Genomic DNA, 21,236 nt, shown 5'->3' on the forward strand with positions numbered 1-21,236 from the left:
TTTCTGGCTCTGAAGATTACAAGAAAAATTACTCTCTGAGTTTCTTATATAACCACATACTAATAAGCAGAGATGATGGACTCTTGCTTACTCAGGCAGTTCAGCTTCTTAAAGCTGCAGAAATACTTGCATAAAGCAAGCAGGATTTGGCAGCCTGGAAAAAGCACGTAAAAGAAATAGCAGGTTAAAATAATAACCAAACAAAGAAATGGATGGTTTTGAGAACATACAGCATTTATTTGGCCCCAGAATTCCTAGCATTGTAACAAACTCCCAGAGTTTCACTCCTTAAAGTGCTTCAAACTCCATTTATATTATTATTATTACTTTTAACATTAATGTACATTTCTGTATAGACATCAATTCCAAAGACATTTATATTTTTATAAAATTCTTTATATTAGTGGATCAAATTTGCTCTCAAGATGACCAGCATTAAGGCAAATTACCAAAATTAAAGACACTGGAGTTATTCAAGTGATGCTGTTGTGGGTGAGAGCAGATTTGGCCCACTAGAGTATATACAATTTTATTTTCTGCATATGTTTCGAAAGGCACAACAGCATTACTTTGGAAATTGACAAAATTGAAAAAGGAGTTTATCAAAGCAAATACTTTTAATTTGCTTTGGCACAGTCCACACCCAGAGGATGCATTTGCTCACCAACTGTTCTGAATAGCCAGCCTAGTGACAGTGACGTGGTGATCAGCAAAAGGGGAACCCATATTGCATGAATTCATGCAGTACTTCAGCAGACCCAACCTGATGTGTGTACAACTACTGTCACAGCAAAGTTAACTTCACTGGGCAGCCATGCAAACTCACTGCACCATGAACCTCTGAAATTCTCCTGGTGGAGACATGTTTATCATTGACATTAATATTCCGAAGACAGCCAAAAAATGGGTCCTTTAACTGGAAGCCACGGTGTGTTCAAAATTTGCTACAAAAAACAGGTTAGAAAGAGCAATTTAATAAAATGAGAATGATTTTAAAGAACATTAATTATTGCAAAGCTTTCAAAAGAGGGAGAATGGTATAGGACTACATGCATGAACAGGAGCCTTGTTTTGGAAATGAAAAAAAGTAGGTACGTAAAAAATAAGAAGCAATAATATTACCTGGAATTTTGCCAAAGTAGAGTGGCTGATGCACACGTCTAGGAGGAGAGGGTGGAAGTCCAGTAGTATAGTTACTCTGTGTGCCCACCTCTAGCTGCACCGTGTTCTCCTCCTGAAAAACTGCAATGAAGCAGGTAAATGTATGCTCTTTCTCAACCCTATGGAAGAATCAACTACATATGGCACTATTTTTAAATAGCATCTGTCTTGAAATTTAACTCACAGGGAAAATATATTTTATTTTAATTCAAAGTCAGATTGACACATCTAGCTAGTCTGAGGCTAAATATAGCCCAAAAAACCTGTCTTATGTAAAGCCTTGAATTAACACAAGACACTTACATTGTTCTAAAGAGTATGCTTGGAATAAATAGAAGTGAAATGATTAATAAAAATCTAATGCTCTGTGCCCACCATCCTTTCAAAGTTTCAGAAGAACAGGTTTGTACAATGTACCTGCAATAGTATGCCACTGTCCATCAAACAGATGTTGCTTTGGTGTGACTGATGTCTGGAATTCACCAGCACCACTATTTCCAGCAGCAATGACCTGTAAAAAAGTTGTCTTTTAAGTTACTGTGGCAAAGAAAAGAGCAACAGAAAAATACAGTACTTTAAGTAATTTACTAAACTTGTGATGGCTGGCTTTCACCTAGTTTTAAGTGTCACAGTCACTGTATACATATTTCAGAAATTTTCCTTTCCAAGAGGAAAGTAAATTTACCTAATAGAATCCCAGGAGAGGATATTTAACAAATTTTACAAGCATAGATAAATACCTTTGCCTCTCCCTCTCAATCTTAGAAAATTATGTTCATTCTTTTGACATAAACTCTCTGAAACAAGGTCTTTCCTACTAGGCCATCCTTTCCTTTCCCAAAGCAGTCATCTACATGCTTGGCATCTCCTGGGAGAATCTCTGCAATACATTTCTCTGGCCTTTCATACACTTTGGGACTACTTCACTCACGAAGTTTGCACGTTGACTATATGTGACATTTTGAACAAGCACTTGCTTCTGCTTTCTCACATCTTGCTTCTCATTCCTTATGAGTGCGTTATGTTTTTTCAACATCTTCCATTCAAACTCTTTTGCTGTGATGGTTCCAACAAACTGAATAATGGTCAGGTAACTGATATGCTGAGTCCACTTCCTATCAAGCTGATTGATGGTGTCCCATTGACCTTTTATTCCTTCCTGTGGCATCCTGTCCACACTGACAGACAGCATTAATCTAAGTTACTGCTGAAAAAAAGTGGCCAACCTTGCCTATAAGGAGTCCCTAGCTGTCAATGCCCCTGCTTCTATGTGCTAGTTGTGTCTTGAAACAGACCTGGGGGAAACTGACGATAAAAAGATAAAATAAAACCAGGTTCCCTAATCTGGGAAGAGAAGAGCAAAACTGAGCTTTCTGAAGTTAGGTAGACTCATGCTGGTTTAAACTGTGTCATGAGACAGCAGGTTCTGTGGAGCACTGACATCTTTCAATTTGATGTCTCTCCAGCAGCAACCACAATAGTGTTGTAGTCCAGGATTCATATTCTGAAGCTGTTACATTATGAAAAAGCAACAGTGATAATAATCACAACCATGACAAATCCATAAACTGAAGAAGATGCTAACAAAGCAATACTGCTCAAGTTCTATAACAGACATGGTTATGGAGCCACATCAGTACAGCCACATCAGTACAGCCACATTTTGACTGACATAGGAGTGGGAATAAGCCACAGATTTCTGCAGCCTCTGGGCAAAACCTCAGTGGGTTTTTGCAAAGGTCCAGAAGCCTGAGAAAATTAAGATCGTGCCCTACTGCTGACCACTTGAGAAAGCATGTGCAAACTGATGTGCACACAATGGAATCTGCTAACAGAGGCACAGAGACAGCTTAAATGCTCAATTTCACATGTGATGGTTTTAAATAACTAAGGAAGTTGTTTAACGTTATACCTATAGACAAATGTTGTAACACTTAAGTCCAGAGTTCAAGGTCAGAATTTCCTCTGCTGAATAAGGACTATACAGCTGAAGTGGAAACACAGCCTATATTTACCTTTCCTTCTTCCATGTAAATAGTCAAGTAGTTGTCTTGCTTGTTTCCAGCATGGAGGAGTATACCTGTTGAACTCCTTGGTCGAATGGTAAATACAATCCTAAAACCCAAGCCCATCAGCAAATTGCCTGTGGAGAATTAAACAGTGGGTAGAGGAATGATATTGGGAAGAGATAATTGGAAAACCAAATAAAAATAACTCAAAAATCCTTACACATACACACTTAAGACATAATTCCATATACCATAATCTACACATCTTACCAATGGTGATATATCCTCCTTCATTAAAGAAATAAATCCCAGTGTCCATGGGAACATCCAGACATGGAAGTACACCATTTTTTTGCTGAGGTGCATTCATGACTTCTCCATTCATTCTAAAATTCCTCAGGCAACCTTTGAAACTGTTCATTGGTATATTCTGGAAACATATTTCAAAACATGAATATTAAAGCACGATGGCAATTTTTCAGTAAGAATACCCCTAAATTCTTTTGGACTGTATAAAGCCAATTGGCACTAAAGGCACCTAAACCCCATCTCTGATGCAGTGAAAAGGTATTCCAAAAGTTTTAAAAAGAGCTTAAAAATGAAGGCAATGGTTGTTTTTTAGTTAATATCACTTCTGCTTGCAGAAATGATACTTCCCAATGGTGTGTCAAAAAGACAATGCAACAGGAGCTGTGAAATCTTAAATACATCCTTCCTAAGAGGCTGTTTATTTTAATCTGATTTTATAAAATGCCCTGCATCATTAATTGTCCAATTTTTAAAGTAATGGGAACCACATATATTTCAGCTTAAACTCCAGTTCTACATTCATAATTCCTTAATAAGAAGGATTCCTTTGCTTCTCCACAGGTTATTGCTTAGTCCACTGAAGTAGATATTCTGCTGGAAGAGGGTATTCCTGGAATTACAAATGTGACTTTGGTCTTTTCTGTTTTTTAAACAGTAGAAATGAAAACTGTACATAGCTGTTATCAGTGTCTCAGCAACAACCACTGACAACATGGATCCAGCTGAGAGCTGGGTGAACAGGCAAGGAAAAAGTGCTGTAATGAGTGGCTGCAAACACCAGTCACAGATGGTGCTCACTGGGTGCTTGGAAACATCCCACAAACTTTTACAACATGGAAATCCTGCACATTAACACTTTCACATGTAATTAGTGCAGCATGGGGAGTGTGTGGAGGTGGATGTGTCAATTACCTGTGTTTTCAGTGATGGCAGCCCTCCCACATAGATTGGTGGCTTAATGCTGATGGCAGAATTTGTTGGTAATCTTCTGTGCTGGGCCCTTAGACCGTCAACAACAAGGCGGATGTTCTCCCCATCTGTGCTGAAGACAACCTTTGCAGGGTACAAACAGCACAGTGAGAAACCCTAAGGCAAATCAAAGCCACTGAAGATTTTTTTTTCTTTAACTTAAACACCATATTGTTGAAATATTTAAACTGAAAATAACATGCTGGGACCATCAGTCTCTGTAAGCTCTCTCATAACAGAGACCTGACAACCACATGAACTTTCAGGCATAGGACTTACCTTCAGATGACCAGAATGAAATTTCTGATACCTTAAAAATACAATAGGCTACGCATGCTGAATACTAGTTGTGGTTTCACCACGGTTCCTGTGCCATACTTACAGTGTGCCATTGCCCATCATTGTATTTAATACTGGTTTTGAGTTTGATGTGTGTTCCTCCAGAGCCAAGTGAAAAGACAAAACGTCCTTTTGAAATGTGGAGAGCCATATAAGACTCATCAGACCTTTCCTCCATGAAAACTATTAATCCTCTTGATGATCGAGTCCGTACATCTACAGAAAAGCGTAACCTGTAGTGGAAAGTAAGCAAAGGTCTGTTTTGTTAGCTGTATTCTTTCTGTTCTCCAGAAAAATGCCAGTGAAACTCCATTTGTGAAACACAGAAAAGCTTTTGGGTGGAATCATGGTGTTCTACATTGCCTGAATTTCTCAATGTGAATGAAAGTTGACATATTGAGGCTTAGGACTTGGCATTAATACGCACTGTAATTGTACACCATATCTAAGTCAATCCACCTAGTCTGGGTAAATGTTAACGTATTAAAAAGATGCCTGAACCTTTAAAACCACTCTTCTGTTATACCCCAAGATATACACAAGAAAATCCTAACTTCTAGCACCCAAAGATTCAAGCAGCTTTGACAATTCAAGTATTAGGAGGAGAACAGAGAATATTTGTATTACCTGTCTGTAGATGACAGAGGAGAAAACATGTAGGATATAAAACTGTTTGGGATATTTCCAAAGAGATATGCTTCACTGCTGACATTTAATGGATTTGGTAAAGTGTGGGTTTGCATATTAGCAGCTTTCAAGTACCCAAGGTATTTTTCATTCTGTACCTGCTAAGACAGAATTGAAACCTTTACCATGCATGCACATGAAAAAGCCCCATCATTTCAATCTACACATTTAAGAATTCCCACCTGAGACAGTCAACAGCCTTCTCTAAATGACAGAGAAGCTGTTGTCATTCTGAACAGGAATGGGTTTAGCATGGAACTTCAACACAGAAAGAAGTTGCTTCAGATGTGAAGTAAAATACAAACATCTGAATCTCAGTTCTACAGACCATGGCTGTGAAGATAAGGCCTTGGCTTCAATATGGAGCAAAGATTACAGTAAAAATAAGCATACCTTGAACATCTTAAGCTTGAGAGGATTTTTAAATTCCTTCAGCAGCACTGGTTCAAGGTTCTCATATTTGCGGCAAGCTCCAAGGGACACACCAGTCTTCGCAGTATAATCAACGAGATTCTGAACCTCAGGGAGCTGACCTGCCCTAGAGTGATGAAAGTAGTAAGTGCCATGGCACAGCATTCCTTTTCTTTAGTGTAATCAACAACATATTGTAAAACTGTGTCCTGTACAAAATAGATTTCCCAGTGACCTGATCTTAAAGTACCAATTTTTATTTTCCGATGAAAAAATGTAAGTTCAATGCTGTAAAAAGTACTCCTATTTGTCCTAGGTTTGCCTGTTTCTTTTTGGCTATGGAAAAACTGATGCTTTGTTCTGATCTCTTCTAAATACATTAATTTTTGTTAAAAGCTGTATATTTAAGACAAACAAACAAACATTGCCATTGAAAAAAGGGGTAAAAATGACAGTAGCCTTGATTGAATAAGATTTCTGGATCAGACTACAAAACTTTGCTGGTTAATTACGTGCAACCAGTGGCAGATCAAGAAAAAATGGCAACAACAGATTCTGCTAACTCAATGATTCACTATCTCCTTAAATAAGACATTCTAATGAGATTTGTCAAGGGGCAAAGCCCATCACAACTTAATATATAGCTTTAATATTATAGCCAAATTATCAGAAGGACTGTCGAAACCAAGTTCCTGTGTGTAAAAAGATAGTGTAAAAAGATAGTAACACTACCATTTTGTAAGTTATACAGAGCATCTCTAATCAGCAAATTACAAAACACTTTACAACTAGGAAAAGCAACAAAGTTCCTTGCCCCTGGGTTTCTATTAGAGGAATAGAATAGAATAGAATTGGGAGCAGAATCTGAACTTCTTCGATTCTGGTCCAGTTCACCATTCACTTGATCAGGTTAGCTACAATATTAACTCTTAATCTACTTTTGTACTAAAAGAAATTTTCCGAATTTGTTTTCTGGTGAGGAGGTTAATACACAGGTTACTTCACTGCCTTGCAGTGCTCTAAATGAAGATATAATATGAGCAACCTGGTCTAGGAGAAGGTATCTCTGCCCGTGGCAGGGGGGCTGGACTAGATGATCATGAAAGGTCCTTTCCAACCAAATCATTCTGTGGTTCTAGAATAATCAAATCAAAATACACTATTGTTCTGTAAACTGTATACTTGTATAAATATTCATCAAAACTTCGCTAAAAAAAAAAAAAAAAAAAAAAAGAAGTCCCACTGGGGCATCACTTGTGACTCAAGGAATGCTTTTCTTTAAAGAACATATTTATGCATATTTTTTGTCCTAAATTTTTCCTGTAAGATGCTCTAATAATCAGAGAAACACGTGAAAAAGAGACGTCTAACATAAATCACGCACATGATTTCTAATTTCTATTGTGTAACTGTTTTGGTTCCACCAGTAAGCTTTGCTCACTTCATTACTTGGCTTCCTGTGTAGCTAAAATGATGCAATCTAGCAGACCTTTTTGGATGCCTTATTGGGGCACTTCCAATTCACTAAGTTGAGGTCAATCTTTTATTAAAACAGTACTAAACAGGTATGATTCAGACTAAAATTACATTACATCTAAACATCAGAATTAATTACAGCTTGATACCATGTATTATGTACCTGAATGAAAGAATATTTGGGGGCAGCAAAGTTACGCACTCATGAAGGCTTCATGTATGTAGAAGAAAAATCACTTTAACAAAAAGTTATTTTAAGATGATTAAAGAAGGAAGGCAGGCCAAAATGTAAGAAACATTTGAACATTAGAACAGGCTTCCCAGGAAAGTGGTGGAACCACCGTCCCTGGAAGTGTTCAAAAACCGTGTAGATGAAGCCCTCAGCAACATGGTTTAGTGGTGGACTTGGCAGTCCTGGGATGATGGTTGGACTTGATGATCTTAAAGGTCTTTTCCAACCTAGTTGATTCTATGATTCTATGACTCTAAACAAAATTCTTTCTATGCCAAATACCTTTTTATAAAAATGTTTGAGATGCAACCTTCAAAATCATCTCCACCAAACTTTATAGGTTCGATTAATGCCCGTGCTCTGGAAGAGTCAACTGATGCCAATTCCGACTTATCATCAACCAATAGATGTACTCTGAAACCAAGTGAATAAAAATAAGCATGAAATCTAAAGAGATAATTATGAACCTAAATGAAATATATATATTAAAAAAGAACCATTTGACAGATGTATTTGCTTGTTACATTATAATTATGCTAGAGCTTCATTAGCTTACTTCTGGAATTTTTCAGTACATGCTTATTGACTGCTATGAAACTGCTCTGCTTTTTCATAGTAGACACTGACCAAGAGTTGAAGCTAGTACTTGAGTCCTGCAGTGAAATCCTGGTCTCATTGAAATTTATGAAAAAACTCACTGACAGCTATGGGACAGGATTTCATCCTTTCTGTCAAAATGGTGCACTTTACCCGTTATTAACAGCTAGTACTGATAATATTAAGTTATAATTACCTGAAGTTATAGCCACTTTTCACTTTAACACTTATGACATTTTATGTGTTCTACAGAAATCAATATTATTTAGGAGCTTTTCAGTAAATTGTCTTTCCTGCTATCTGCATTAAAGATCATTATTGAAAAAACAGACACAATATTAGCTTCTTCCCTGGGCCTTTAACCACTTATGTTACAGTGACATATGTAAAGGCTATGGGAATGGGAAGAGCTCCAAGGTTCCAGCTTGACAAGCATTCAAAACTCCCACCATCTATAAAACAAATGCATAGTGGTGTGCACCTGAAACATCATAGCTACCAGCATGCACATTCATAGACCAAAAATCTCCTTTTGCTTTATTATTTCAGCATTGTTTGCTAGCGGAGGCCACTTTTAGCTGTACTGAAAGAACAAGTCACACAAAATTTTAATCTTCTTTCTTCAACCACAACATAAAAGAATTAGGTAAAGAACTCACACGTCGTTTGTTTTTTTGACTGTCACGTAATGCATTGATCCGTCTTCATATTTCTTTTCCAATTTGATTTCTTTCTCTCCCATTTTTGCAATTACAAAGCCAGGTGTCAGAAAGATGGTAAGAATATTAGGCTATAAAAGATAAAAGATCCAACAAAATGATCAGGTAAATTCAAGTGCCTTCAGTTCTCCTTGATATTGCCATTTATACAGTTCTCAGTGGCCTCTTGTGGAAAAGAAATTTTCTTACACTAAATCTGCATTTCTCAGTCATCTAGTCCTAAATACTACACCAAGTACTGCACAATTAGCATAGTTCCTGTTTTAAAATACTTCTGCACTCTGAATACCCATTATTTAAAATACATTTTAAAACAATTTTTGCAAAAGCAGAGGATTCAGTTCTCTGCCTCTCAAATGCCTGGTGTGCACTCACTTCTTAACACCTCCAGCCAGCAAGAATGGGGTTCTGCTTGAACCTCCCTGTTTTCTGAGGGAACAGAGCAAAATCAACCGCTTTCCTCTGCATATTTGATAATGGTAATATTCTGTGGGCAGAATGTAATTTTTTTCAGCAATCTGTATTAGGCAACAGTTATCTTACTGGCATGGTGGTGATACAGTGTATGAGCTACTCTGCAGAAGGCTCAAGTTCAAAGCTCAGTTGCTCATCAAACTCCTTGTTGGTTGAGTGAAGAAATTGCCAGGATCTGTTTTTCTAGCCTGACATGCAAGATGCCATGCTCAAAAGAGGATTATAATAGCTGTTTCTTGCCTTAAAATACAGGAATCTACATGAGATTTATGACACAAACTGAAGCCAAACTGGCAGAGTCACAAACACACATGACTGATCCAGAAATAAAACCAATCACATATTCTAAGCTGAACATGTTTCATACCCATAGATTGTAATTTAAGAGTGTTCCAGTCGATGTCATGGTCTGAAATCCAAAGCCAACTTGGAAATCCTTGGGAAATGGGAAACCCACCGCACTCAGGCTCAATGTTCCCTTCTTAGAGAAAGCTGCCGATCTGACAAGCTGAAAGATAGACAATACTTTCAGTGATTTTCCTTTTAATCAGAAGAAATGACAACACGGGACAACAACTGCCCTACTCAACATAATTGTGACTGACTCCAGTCAAAACCAAGCACAAGACTACCTGCAAGTACCATTATTTCGGTACAGAAGAGACTGACTGAACTGGTTTCACCAGCATTAACTATGATATGAGAAACTCTACAGGGAAATGAGGCTTGCTGAGTATAATGAGCTCATCTCTATATATAATGAGTTCATCTCTAGCTACTCTTTGCATTGACATGATGGCTTTGAAAGTTTTCACATTTGGGGATGGAAATGTGAACAGCTGAAGGAGGGGCTCGTAAGTACGGAGCTTTGCAGATGAGCTACATAACTGAAACTGTGTGAGTCATAAGACAGAATAATCCTGGGCCTTTTTGAACAAAACATGTTTTAATACATGAGAAGTTATACAGATACAGACAGAGAAAGAAAGTCAGATCCTCTGCATAGGGAAACAGCCTGCAAAGAAATTGCTCTGTGAAAGGTTTATATGCCACAAAGGGAAATCAAATGAGAAGAAACATTAAGGGCAATGCCATATTAAAAAGGGCAAATGGGATCATGTACCATGTAAGCATCAGTAGGTAGAAGCAGAAGGGTAATTTTCATCTCTCCATGCAGCACTGGTTAAGCCAACACTGAAATGTCACATTTTCCCATTTTAAAAAGAACACAGCAAAACTCAAGAGTGCACAGAAAATAATTATAAAACAAACAGATGGGTGGAGCAAGAGCCTTGCAATGGGTGATTTTGGTGGAAGTAGAGTCTGCTTAGCTCTTCCAAAAAAAAAAAAAAAAGTTTGAGAGACCTTTTAATTAGGAAGCATAATCACCTTGGTGAAAAATCCTGAGTAGTATTAAGTAACTAAGTATTCCGGCCTAATCAGTAACAGCAGCTGGAAGCCAACAAGTTTATACGATAAATATAAATACTCAATTGTACACAGTATTAAGTAAAAGTGTGGACTGGTCCCTGGAGCAAGGTACCACAGTATGGGTGGAGACTCTTTGCTTTCATATCTTCATACCAACCCCAGGTTCTTTTATACTACCACATGTTAACCAAGTAAAATTTTTGATCCAAGTAAAACATAATGATCTGGGATTTATAGACAAACCAGAATCTGTAAACTTCAAGAGAAAGTTTTTAAGGAACTTTGTTACTTACCTTCCAGTCATCTGAGCATTTCTTGCTGACACCAACAGTCTCGTCAAATACAACAGATGCAGTGTTAGGGTTTTTCACATTCTTCATGCAGCCCCGGAATGGAGGTGTGGATATATTAAGGCTGGTTTCAGGGAGAGAAAGGAAAAAGAATTCAGTAGCCTGGTATTTCAAAGCACACAGCAGTATAGTAGCCTGCAAATGCTGACAATGTAGGAAATAGAAAAACAGAACAAGAGCAATCTTTCTTGCACACAAATACTTCATGCTGATCAAACACAATCTTCAGGATACACTGCAACAAAGATCCCACCATTAGCCAAGAATTGCAGATTATGATCATCTATTATTTTCATATTACATAAGATACCCAATACAGAGTGTGAAAGAAATTGCCTAAGGAAAGAATTTAGATGGAGTTTCCATACAAAGCCTATGTATTACACTCTTTTTATAGTTACTCACCGCTCCCGTAGAGAAGATGGAATTCCACCTAGGTAGTACTTAGTGAAAAGGAAGACATTTATGTTGGCTTTAATATTAGGGCTGACATGAACAGTATTCCTACTTCGGGCAAGCACCAAATGAATCTGAAATAGGTGAATAAGGAGAATTACATCACTTAGCAGAAATAAAAATCATTTAGCAGATTAAAAGTACTCCCACAGAGCAGGACACAATGTGAGCTTTTTTTCCCCTTCTCTTGTTTACTAGTGACTTAAATCCAGAATAACTGCAGTAGTTCAAAGGTACGTTGCAAAATTTGGTCATATAGCCAAAGCAAATGCCTAAGACAAATGTTCTACTATCCAAATACAAGGTGAGGTTTTATTTTCCTCAGGCAGATTGCGCTAAAAATACACCTTGCCTAAGATTCAGATAATGCCTTCTGTTTGCAGTTGAAGATTCAGGATGCTGCCTGATAGAAAGACTAGCTCAGTCAGCTGGCTGGAGGTAACTTGACCCAGTACGGCACAAAGATTCCTTCCAGCAGACCTCATGACCTACACTGTTTAGTTGGAGAGATAGTAAGGGGAAAAGGAGAATGAATCAACACGGCAATCAAAGGTTTTAACAAATGTCTTTACAATTTTACTCTGGCAGTGCTATGAAACAGATGCACTGAAGCTAAGCAGACAAGCAACAACAAAAAGACTACAAAAGAGGAATCTCTCTAAAGATCAGCCTGGCCTGAAGAAATAAACCCTTAGGTGGTAAAAACACTAATCTAAGTGTTAAACTAATGTTAATAATAGCAATGTACACAACTTTATTTAAATAAATCATTGCTCTGTCGAAGTTTTCTTCTTTGGTGCTTTTTCTGTTAAAATTGAACTTATTCACCAGAAAAACACAACACAGAAAGATTAATTTTTGCATGTCCAAAGTAATCCCCAACACAACTCCTCAACACAAAAGGAAAACTTCACAACTAAACTTCACAACAGGATGTTTAGTTTCAGTTAAATGAGTATTTTTACAAATAATGATCACTTGATTGTTTAAAATGACATACTTGTTTATACGTTCCATCATTTACAGTTGCATTGGTTTCTATTTCTTTTGGAGGCTCAGAGCCAACTTTGTATTTAAAAACTGTATGACCATCTTTAATAAGCACACTGATGAACTGATCCTGCAATAAAAAAAAAAAACCAACCCAAAACATCAACACAATTAAACTGCCAACATGTCTTATATTTCACTGTCATGTGAATAATTTTAATGAAGCTATCTAGTTGCTCCCATAATGCTTTTGGTGGAAAAGATAACACAAAGCAGACTAAAACTTATAATAATCAACCATAATTACTTTAAACTGTTATAAACAGATCTGGTATCAGCTCCAGATGTATTCTCCAAGTCTCTAGAGGACTTTTTGTCATTTCAAGATGTCTACTGACTTTTTACAGCATTGAGAAATTACCCAAACATGTCACAGTGATTGCAAACATGTCTATAATGTTATTAGATAAGTAGCATCACTGCTGTTTTGAGCACCTTTACAGGTAGAAGTCAGCATGTCACTCTCTAAATTCTTCCTTCCCCTGTTACCACTCATATCTTGATTTGGGAGGAGTGCACTTTTTTGGAGGATTTCAGCATTTCAAAATTGGCTTGATTCAAATTACATCCTCCCTGCCCACCCCCAGTTCTGAATTCTCTGAATGGCCTAATGGAGGAGCTACTTGGAATGATTTTTTTCTCAGCCTTGACAAAGTGAGTATTCAGCAGCCATTATAGAATCATAGAATATCTCAAGTTGGAAGGGACCCATAAGGGTCATCGAGTCCATCTCCCTGCTGCTTGCAGTACTGCCTAAAACTATACCATGTGACACTAAACATACAGCAAATCTACTAATCTGCCACACAGACAAAAATAATGCTTTTGAGAAATTTCTTTGCAGTAGTTACTAAATCTAACGTGCTCAAGTAAGTGAAGGTTTTAAAAATGTTCTTGGACCCAAAACCAGACAGAAGCATTCCACAAATTTACCCCATCTGTTGCAAAAAAGACAATGCCTTCATCTGCAGTAGTCTCAATTGTCTGTTCGTAGCGTACTCGGCTGTGGGAATTTAGTTCTTTCAATGTGACACTGGCATAACCAGTGCCTTCAAAATAGCTTTGGTCAGTCTCTTCTTTATACCTGTAGTAATTCGATGACACAGATGTGAGAACACAAACTATTACCATATGGACTTACTGTCATTATAATTTTAAAAAAGCTTAAGTTAAAGCATTTGGTGCAAGTCCACAAATAGAGCCAAATTCTGATCTAACCCAAGTAAAAAGAAAACCTTCCACTGGCTTCTATTGGATTCACATATGGTCTTCAGAGAGGAAGTCATAGTGACTGACTTTTTTGTACTTAAAGTAATATTTACTTTAAAAGGAGCTGAATATGTTAGTCCATGAATTGTGTCTGAGTATTATAACATTTAAATTGTTGGCCAGTGGATTGAGATTGCCATAGATGTGAATCATTCCAACATTGAGGATTTTCTCTAAGAAATGCAGTAATGACAAAGAGTTATAAAAAAAATTACCAGTTTAGCCACAGTAGTTACTCTTCTGGATGTGAAAAGACAAGAATTTATAATGATAAAATCACAGAACTGTAAAACACTTCTGTGTTTATACCATACCTTCTGCAGGGTTGCACTTCAGTGGTATTGAGATTAAATGTCCTCTTGAAGTTGTAAAGGCTGATAATCTGCTCATTTAGGTTGTCTAATTCAATGCAGCCTTCATAATGAGGATAGTCTAGCTTACGTGGCGGCTGCAAAATAGTGCCGTCAAAAGCATTGTATCAGCATCAGCTGGCAATATTTTACATTGACATGCTAAGATTTACTGCAAATATTAGTAAGACACAGAATATGACATTCTAAATATCATAAAAATCTTATTTCTTTGTATATAATATCCAAACCATCTGCTACCACCCCAGGAGTACTGCAGGACAATTCAAAGTGGAGTCATATGGATGTATTGGGAACACTACTTATCAGGGCTCGACAAGTTTCATGCTTTCCTCAGCAAATGAAATACCATCATGCTCTTTGAATTTTAGCATACAACACACCAGGCAGCTTCTGTAGCAAGCAGCATCTCCTTACATCCCATCTATTCCTATTGACATGGATAAACTTTTACAGAGCCTTTGAATGGCTGCTAGTTCCAATCTTTACTTGTAAGAACAACAGAATGATTAACATGGACATCTCTTTAAAAAATGAAGCAACAATTTGTACCCTAAAATCTGGTGGGTATCCTCCAACATAAAAGACAACAGTGCTGGGATCAAGATTCAGAAGCACGTCATTGCCTTCACTGTTTGCAGTTAAAGGGCTTTGATACTCTGGAGAAGCTGATGTTGCTGCTTTGACATAATTCAGCTTTACATACTGGTAAATCCTAAAACCAAAACAGACAGGCAAAATACCACATCACATTATTAAAAAATGTTCTTAGCAGTTTTTGGAATAGACTGTTGTACAACTCTGAGTCTTATACCTTTCAAACTTTACTTGATCCATAACAGCTTCCTCAGTTTCACTTTGAGTCACAAATGGCTGCGCATCTATTTCTACATCACCATCTCCCAGGTTATAGACACAAGTAAGGTGACCATCTTTCAGAGCCATACCAATATAGTCCTTGGAAGCCTAAGAATAGCAAAGCAAATAATAATAATTAATGAATGATTAATGTAAATGAATGTAAAATACAGCAGTACTTCCTCAGAAACATCATCATACTGTGCATGAGTCATAAGAAATCCACCCACCTAATGATCAGCATTGTTATTAAGTTTATCAGTTCCATGAAAACAAATTATATCTCATATGTTGCAGTGATTCAATGAGTAATGTGTTGCATTGGTTCAGCAAATACAGCTATAAATGAATTGAAAAGTAATCTGTGGCTTTTTATTTTTATAACAGTAACAGCTAAATAATTTTCACATTTGTAACATCTTCCAGCTAAAGCCATGAAAATGTGACACCTTTACTAAAAATTAGGCTCAACATCTGTAAAATAAAAAAGATGTTTGTAATGAGATTCAGTCAAGGACAATAGTTCCTACTGAGTTAACTGAAAGCAGTCATTTCCCCAAACAATTCACATTTTATTTCTTAAATATACCATATTTCACAAGTAACAATTAAAATGCTGTCAACAGATATCCTAGGCAGATATTGAGGGGATAAAAAGGTGAAATCCAGTGTAGAACAACAACCTTTAAACAGCTTTCTGTGTATGCACAAGACTCACTACAGATATGGCTGCTGCCAGATAACAAGACTTAAAATACATAGTTAGGAATCACATGCAGGAAATTTTTGAAGTGTTTGATGGTTCTTGCGCAAGTCTGAATGCACAAGCATGTCTGTTTTATTCTGCATATTCAGAAGAGAAAGAAATTAAGAGCTAAGGGGCTGAATTTTAAAAGTTAAATGATCACTCTTTATTTACCGACAGAGAAACTCACGGAGACTTATATCGTGAAAAGAGTTAAAGCTTTGAGGCAGGATCTGGGCTGAGTTTGTGCTGACTGACTGTGTGATAGTATCCATGACGGAGAAGTAACTTCCAAAGCAGCAAAACAGCAAAACATCAAAGGGCAAAGCAGTCAGTCTCCAACAAGTTACTTTGCTGGTGAAGGAATGAACAAAACACTTCTGCCCCCACATAATGGCAATCATAAAGAAATGGGCCAACAGTAGCTATGAACTTCAGTCAAAATAAATCATCTCCCATCTGTTTCTCAAAGTATGTTGTCTGTTCTAAAAACCAGATTGAGTATCAAAATATACCTACATTTTTGTTACCCAGGTACAGTACAAACTTATTCGATGCCCTCTGGGGGTTGTCTAATCTTGTCTGAGGTCTTTGGAGAAAGAAAGAAAGTGAAGTATAGCCTTTCAGATCTTCAAGGTTGCTCGGAGGTCGAACTTCCACACCAGAGCTGCCATTGAACCTCATAGGAATAGCAACCTGTTAAGAAAAACAGTATTCAGTATGTTATAATTATCTGTTGTTACTACTCCTACTTAGTTCAGTGTTATGTTTAATTGCAAAGTAACCTGTTACATACCCTAGTCATTTTACAGCCATCAATTACTACAGATTTGGACTCTGATCCTACCAAACAATATAATTAGAAACAGACTGGATAATACAGTATTCTGTATCATCGATACTTATCACTTAACACAGCACTTTTTCACTCCAGACATCAATTAATCAACCCTTACCACGCCTCTGTCAAGTAATTGTTACCTTAAATACACAGACAGGGAAGGATGTGCCCTGCAGCTCTATAGAGTAAGCCTATGAATTATTTAGATGTCTAATACACATCCTGATGCTTCACTTAGCTGGACTGGACTAGCTGTTGGAACTTATAATGCACTTCTGACGTTTATTATAAAGACACATCCCATTACAGCTATTTACACCACAGTCACAGATTCCTCTTATTCACTGTAACCATAGGTTATTTGTGATGACCTTAGGGATGCTTCTCAGGGACCTGAGGCCATGCTATCCCTTCAGCAACTACAGCAGTTGCTTAAATGGAGAAATGGCAGTCTGATAAGAAGATGCTAGTAGCCAACTCCTGACATCTTGGGGCAGCTGGAGACATGGCAGCACTGGGCTACACAACTTCTTTGGCAGTGTCAGCATTCAGCTGGCCATGCATGGAGAGCCCTGCCTTTAAGCTGCGGAGCTGACTCTATCACTGCTGCCAAAGCTACCACAATATCTTGGAAGGCAAGAGGCTATTGTACAAATAAGTCTCACAGAGATGCCCTGGAAAAAAACCCTAGGGGAGGAGGATGGAGCAGGATGCTACTGCATCCACTCATTTTTATGTACAAATTATTATGCTCCCCATCATCACAGTTACTTTAAGTGCTGGGTGGTGCTGTTGAATTAAATTTATGTCTGGTCTTTCACACACATTTAAAAAAAAATGTTTTAGAAAGATAAAGAGGAACAAAAGCACTGCTGTGTGTCCAAACCACTGAGGACAAACACAATTGCAGTGTTCAGGACAGACCTTGTTTGCAGCATCTCTTGCCTGCTGAATTAGCTCTCTTATGCGATTTACATTCTCAGAGATATTGCTTGTTGGCATCAGCTGTTGGTTGATACTCTCGATCTTGCTGAACAGATCTGGAAGTTTGTTTGTCAATTTTTTTACTGCAATGAAAGAAAAAAAAAGTCATTGATGATGGAAAGGAGGAGGAAAACAGATGCAAAAATATGATAGCACTACGCAATTATCAGCAGAGCAGTGAGCAGGGTGATGACAGAATTGTTTTCATTAATCCTACAATATTAGGAAGCCCTCACTGAAACTAGCAGTTTATACAGAGGTTATTGTATTCCGGTAATTTGTGGCCAAAGATATTTGCAGATGCAGATAGAATCTGCAGTTCCAAAAATATATTAGATAAATTCAGGTCCAGAAAAAAATATTAAATAGGACAGGATGTTCTCTCTAACATTATTATCGAGTGACTGGGGATGCTAAGGGAGGATGAGGATGATGGACAGCAGACAGAGGTCAGGCTTATGTGCATTCCCTGAGTAACATCATCTGCAGCTGCTGGAGAGTGAATACTGGGATAGGCAGACTGCTGGCCTGACTGAGTAGGGCACATCTTATATTCTTGTGTCAGGGTTGCTAGTCATCACAATTCAGAGGTGAGCCTTACAATATCCAGGCAGGTTTATTTCAGGGGAAAAGGAGATAATATGAGAATTTCAACTTTCATTAAAATGGGAAACAATTTTTCATCTCCTGTGATTGAAAATAAATAAATAAGTAAAGCCTGAAAGTATTAGCAGACTTCAACCCTCTGATGCAGAAGGCAAATAAAAAGAAATCAAGACCTATTATTTTTCTAAATATGACTTCAAAGCTGGTCTTGTAACTGCAGGGATGACTTATGACTGCAATAACATGCAGGGCTAGCTCTTGTATTTATCTTATTTAAAATGTTTTCTCTCACTTGACTTTATCAGACAAAGTTGCTGAAAAGATGAAAAAGAGATGCTGTTTGTCATTGTCCCTTATTTTGATTTCAACACAGGATCTATGCAGTCCATTTCACTTAATTTCAGCCAACAGACATCTAGCCTAAGCTAGATCCATCTAGGTCCCTTCTCTAGTCAGTGTAATAGAAAAATCACAGAATCACAGAGCTCCTGAGGTTGGAAGGAACCCCTGGAGGTCATCTTGTCCAGCCTATGCTCAAGCAGGGCCACTTGCCCAAAATCTTGTCCAGATGGCTTTTGAATATCACCAAGGATGGAGGCTCCACAACCTCCCTATACAAACTGTGCCAATGCTAGGTCACCCTCACAGTAAAAGAATATTTCCTGATGTTCAGAGGGAACCTCCTGTGTTTCAGCCTTTGCAGAATGGGCACACTGCTGGCTAATGTTCAACTTGATGCCCACCAAGACCCACAGGTCCTTTTCTGCAAAGCTGCTTTCCAGCTTAGTCGCCTCCTAGCATATACTGGTGCACAAGGGTGTTTCTCCTCTGGTGCAGAACTTCTTGTTGAAGTTCGTGAGGTTCCTGTCAGCCTATTTCTGCAACCTGTCAAGGTCCATCTGGATGGCAGCATGGCCCTCTAGTGTATCATCCATTCCTCACAGCTTTGCATCACCAGCAAACTTGCTGAGGGCACACTGCCCCATCATCCAGATCATTAAGATGTCAAACAAGACTGGACCCAGTACTGAACCCTGGGATACCCTGCTAGTCACTGGCCTCCAAAATCTTTAGAGACCAGCCATCTTTTAACACGTGCCACAGAATTGCCTTAATCCCCTTCTGCTGCGCCTGTCCCTTTCTACTGGCAATAAAGAAAGCTCAGAATACTAGGTTAGGTGCCTAACTTTTGGATGACTAACATTTCTGCTGCAAAACTGACCATGTTCACCTAACATTATGTGGCAGGTCTCATATAGCACCTGCAGTACCTGAATTGTTTGCCTCCGTCAGTGCTTTACTGAAGCCAGCACTCTGTGCGCTTCCATAGGTACTCTTCATTTTTTCCACATCTTCTTGAATTGGGAGCAGTTCATCCAATACATTAGTTGTTACACCCTCAGCATTTTTTACCATGTTCTTTGCACCGGTTATGATGCTGTCGATGTCATCTGAAACACACACACACAAATCCATATGCAGATTCTTATAGTAATAGAAGAAAGAGGCAAACAGAAGTGATCAGTAAGTAACTAACCTCTGTTTATTCCATTGAGATTATTTTGAAAAGTGACAAGATCAACTTGCAGTGTATTCTTCTTTCCATCAGTGACATCAAGTCTTTGCTTTATGTCTTCAAGGGTTGGACCAATAGCTGAAAAACAGTGAATAGCCTGTATGAATTTTAAACAAAAATACCACCTGTACATTGGACAGGTGGTGCCACAGGACCAGCCTGCACTCTTACCCAGCTCGTGCTGCCAAAGAGTATTGAATGCACTGCAAAACAAACATAAGTGTCTAGCAAAGGATTTGCTAGACAGGAGTGCTGCAAAGGTGTATAGCATAAGCAGAGGTAGGAAATCTACTTTCTTGCCTTTTTACCATTGGAAATAACCATAACAAGATGTCTCATCATAACCAGCCTCTTCTGGTTGAATATGTTCTGCAGAGCTTTGCTGAACTGTGAAAATTTATAATTCAGTGAAAGCTTCTCATGTTGTGCCAATATTTCTACTGTCACTTTCTTTCTTGGTACCTTTCAGTGTCTTTTCAGTCTCCTGTGCTTGATTCAAGAGTGTAGTGCTCTCAGTTTTTAACCTTGCAGCTTTTCCTGATAGGTCTTCTTTCTTCACGGTCTAGTAATAAAGAGAAGCATGGTACTGTAAGATTGCTTTAATAAATATACTAACATTTAAAGAGTAAAAGAGAGAGCCCAATCCAGTTTAAAAAAGCAACTACACAAGGGCAGAGATTTCATGTGAAGAACACCACCTTTAACAACAATTGTTAAGATTAATTTAAGCATAATACAACCTTGGTCTTTAGCAAACTTCTGATTTTGGGATATTAGGAAGAAATTAATAGCACACAGCTGTTAAATGCTACTCCTCTGCTGAAGAGCTTGTGGGTATTCCTAGTGCAAAGTAAAAGTTAATACCTGAAATCACCTTCAGTGATTACAGGGCTTGCCTTATGCGGATCTCTATTTTGCGCTGGACGGAACAATTAGTATTTATATGGACAGCCTCGTCAGAAAGGCAGTAACTAGCCTCTTTAGTGCTGAATCAAGTGAAAAAGAGTAATATCTAGTTGTAACAAGTTTACCATCATTTGGCCACTTATGGATACTTACTGATAAAGCTGATTCAGCTGCATTCCCAGCTTTTTTGGCTGCTTCCTCTGCTGCTTTGATGGCATTAATAATATTGTCATAGGCAGTAGAAGCTTCCACAGCGCAGCCTACCAACTCGTCCTTCCTGGCACTATTCTTTATTCTGTGGGAAACAGAGTGAAAAATGCTTTTTTCTGCAAAGACTGTGGGCTTCAAAAAGTATTCCAAATAGATCTGAACTCAGTATTTTCTAAGTAATGCCAATACAGAAAATAATA

At 37.9% G+C, this 21,236-nt stretch overlaps 1 protein-coding gene across 3 annotated transcripts in view; it reads right to left on the reverse strand.

Annotated features, from left to right (window-relative positions):
* Positions 1 to 213: 213 nt before the first annotated feature.
* Positions 214 to 21,236, reverse strand: part of LAMA3 (laminin subunit alpha 3) — a 108,151-nt gene continuing 87,128 nt past the window's right edge. For 2 of the 3 annotated variants that reach the window (XM_030510945.1, XM_030509268.1), the window contains 25 exons: positions 20,980 to 21,121; positions 20,383 to 20,482; positions 19,882 to 19,998; positions 19,616 to 19,795; positions 17,679 to 17,821; positions 16,433 to 16,609; positions 15,125 to 15,276; positions 14,863 to 15,025; positions 14,254 to 14,387; positions 13,604 to 13,754; positions 12,621 to 12,740; positions 11,570 to 11,694; positions 11,108 to 11,228; positions 9,751 to 9,891; positions 8,850 to 8,980; positions 7,876 to 8,007; positions 5,868 to 6,012; positions 5,415 to 5,575; positions 4,831 to 5,020; positions 4,392 to 4,532; positions 3,441 to 3,600; positions 3,177 to 3,304; positions 1,579 to 1,672; positions 1,123 to 1,242; positions 214 to 944 (listed from right to left, as the gene is read on the reverse strand). In XM_030510945.1, the coding sequence (XP_030366805.1) occupies positions 913 to 944; positions 1,123 to 1,242; positions 1,579 to 1,672; positions 3,177 to 3,304; positions 3,441 to 3,600; positions 4,392 to 4,532; positions 4,831 to 5,020; positions 5,415 to 5,575; positions 5,868 to 6,012; positions 7,876 to 8,007; positions 8,850 to 8,980; positions 9,751 to 9,891; positions 11,108 to 11,228; positions 11,570 to 11,694; positions 12,621 to 12,740; positions 13,604 to 13,754; positions 14,254 to 14,387; positions 14,863 to 15,025; positions 15,125 to 15,276; positions 16,433 to 16,609; positions 17,679 to 17,821; positions 19,616 to 19,795; positions 19,882 to 19,998; positions 20,383 to 20,482; positions 20,980 to 21,121 (3,400 nt within the window). In that variant the 3' untranslated portion in view covers positions 214 to 912. The remainder of the gene's footprint in view (positions 945 to 1,122; positions 1,243 to 1,578; positions 1,673 to 3,176; positions 3,305 to 3,440; positions 3,601 to 4,391; positions 4,533 to 4,830; positions 5,021 to 5,414; positions 5,576 to 5,867; positions 6,013 to 7,875; positions 8,008 to 8,849; positions 8,981 to 9,750; positions 9,892 to 11,107; positions 11,229 to 11,569; positions 11,695 to 12,620; positions 12,741 to 13,603; positions 13,755 to 14,253; positions 14,388 to 14,862; positions 15,026 to 15,124; positions 15,277 to 16,432; positions 16,610 to 17,678; positions 17,822 to 19,615; positions 19,796 to 19,881; positions 19,999 to 20,382; positions 20,483 to 20,979; positions 21,122 to 21,236) is intronic. The other variant, XM_030510121.1, reaches the window with a different exon arrangement.

This window comes from Strigops habroptila, chromosome 1 (assembly GCF_004027225.2).
Source record: "Strigops habroptila isolate Jane chromosome 1, bStrHab1.2.pri, whole genome shotgun sequence".
Lineage (NCBI taxonomy): Eukaryota > Metazoa > Chordata > Aves > Psittaciformes > Psittacidae > Strigops > Strigops habroptila.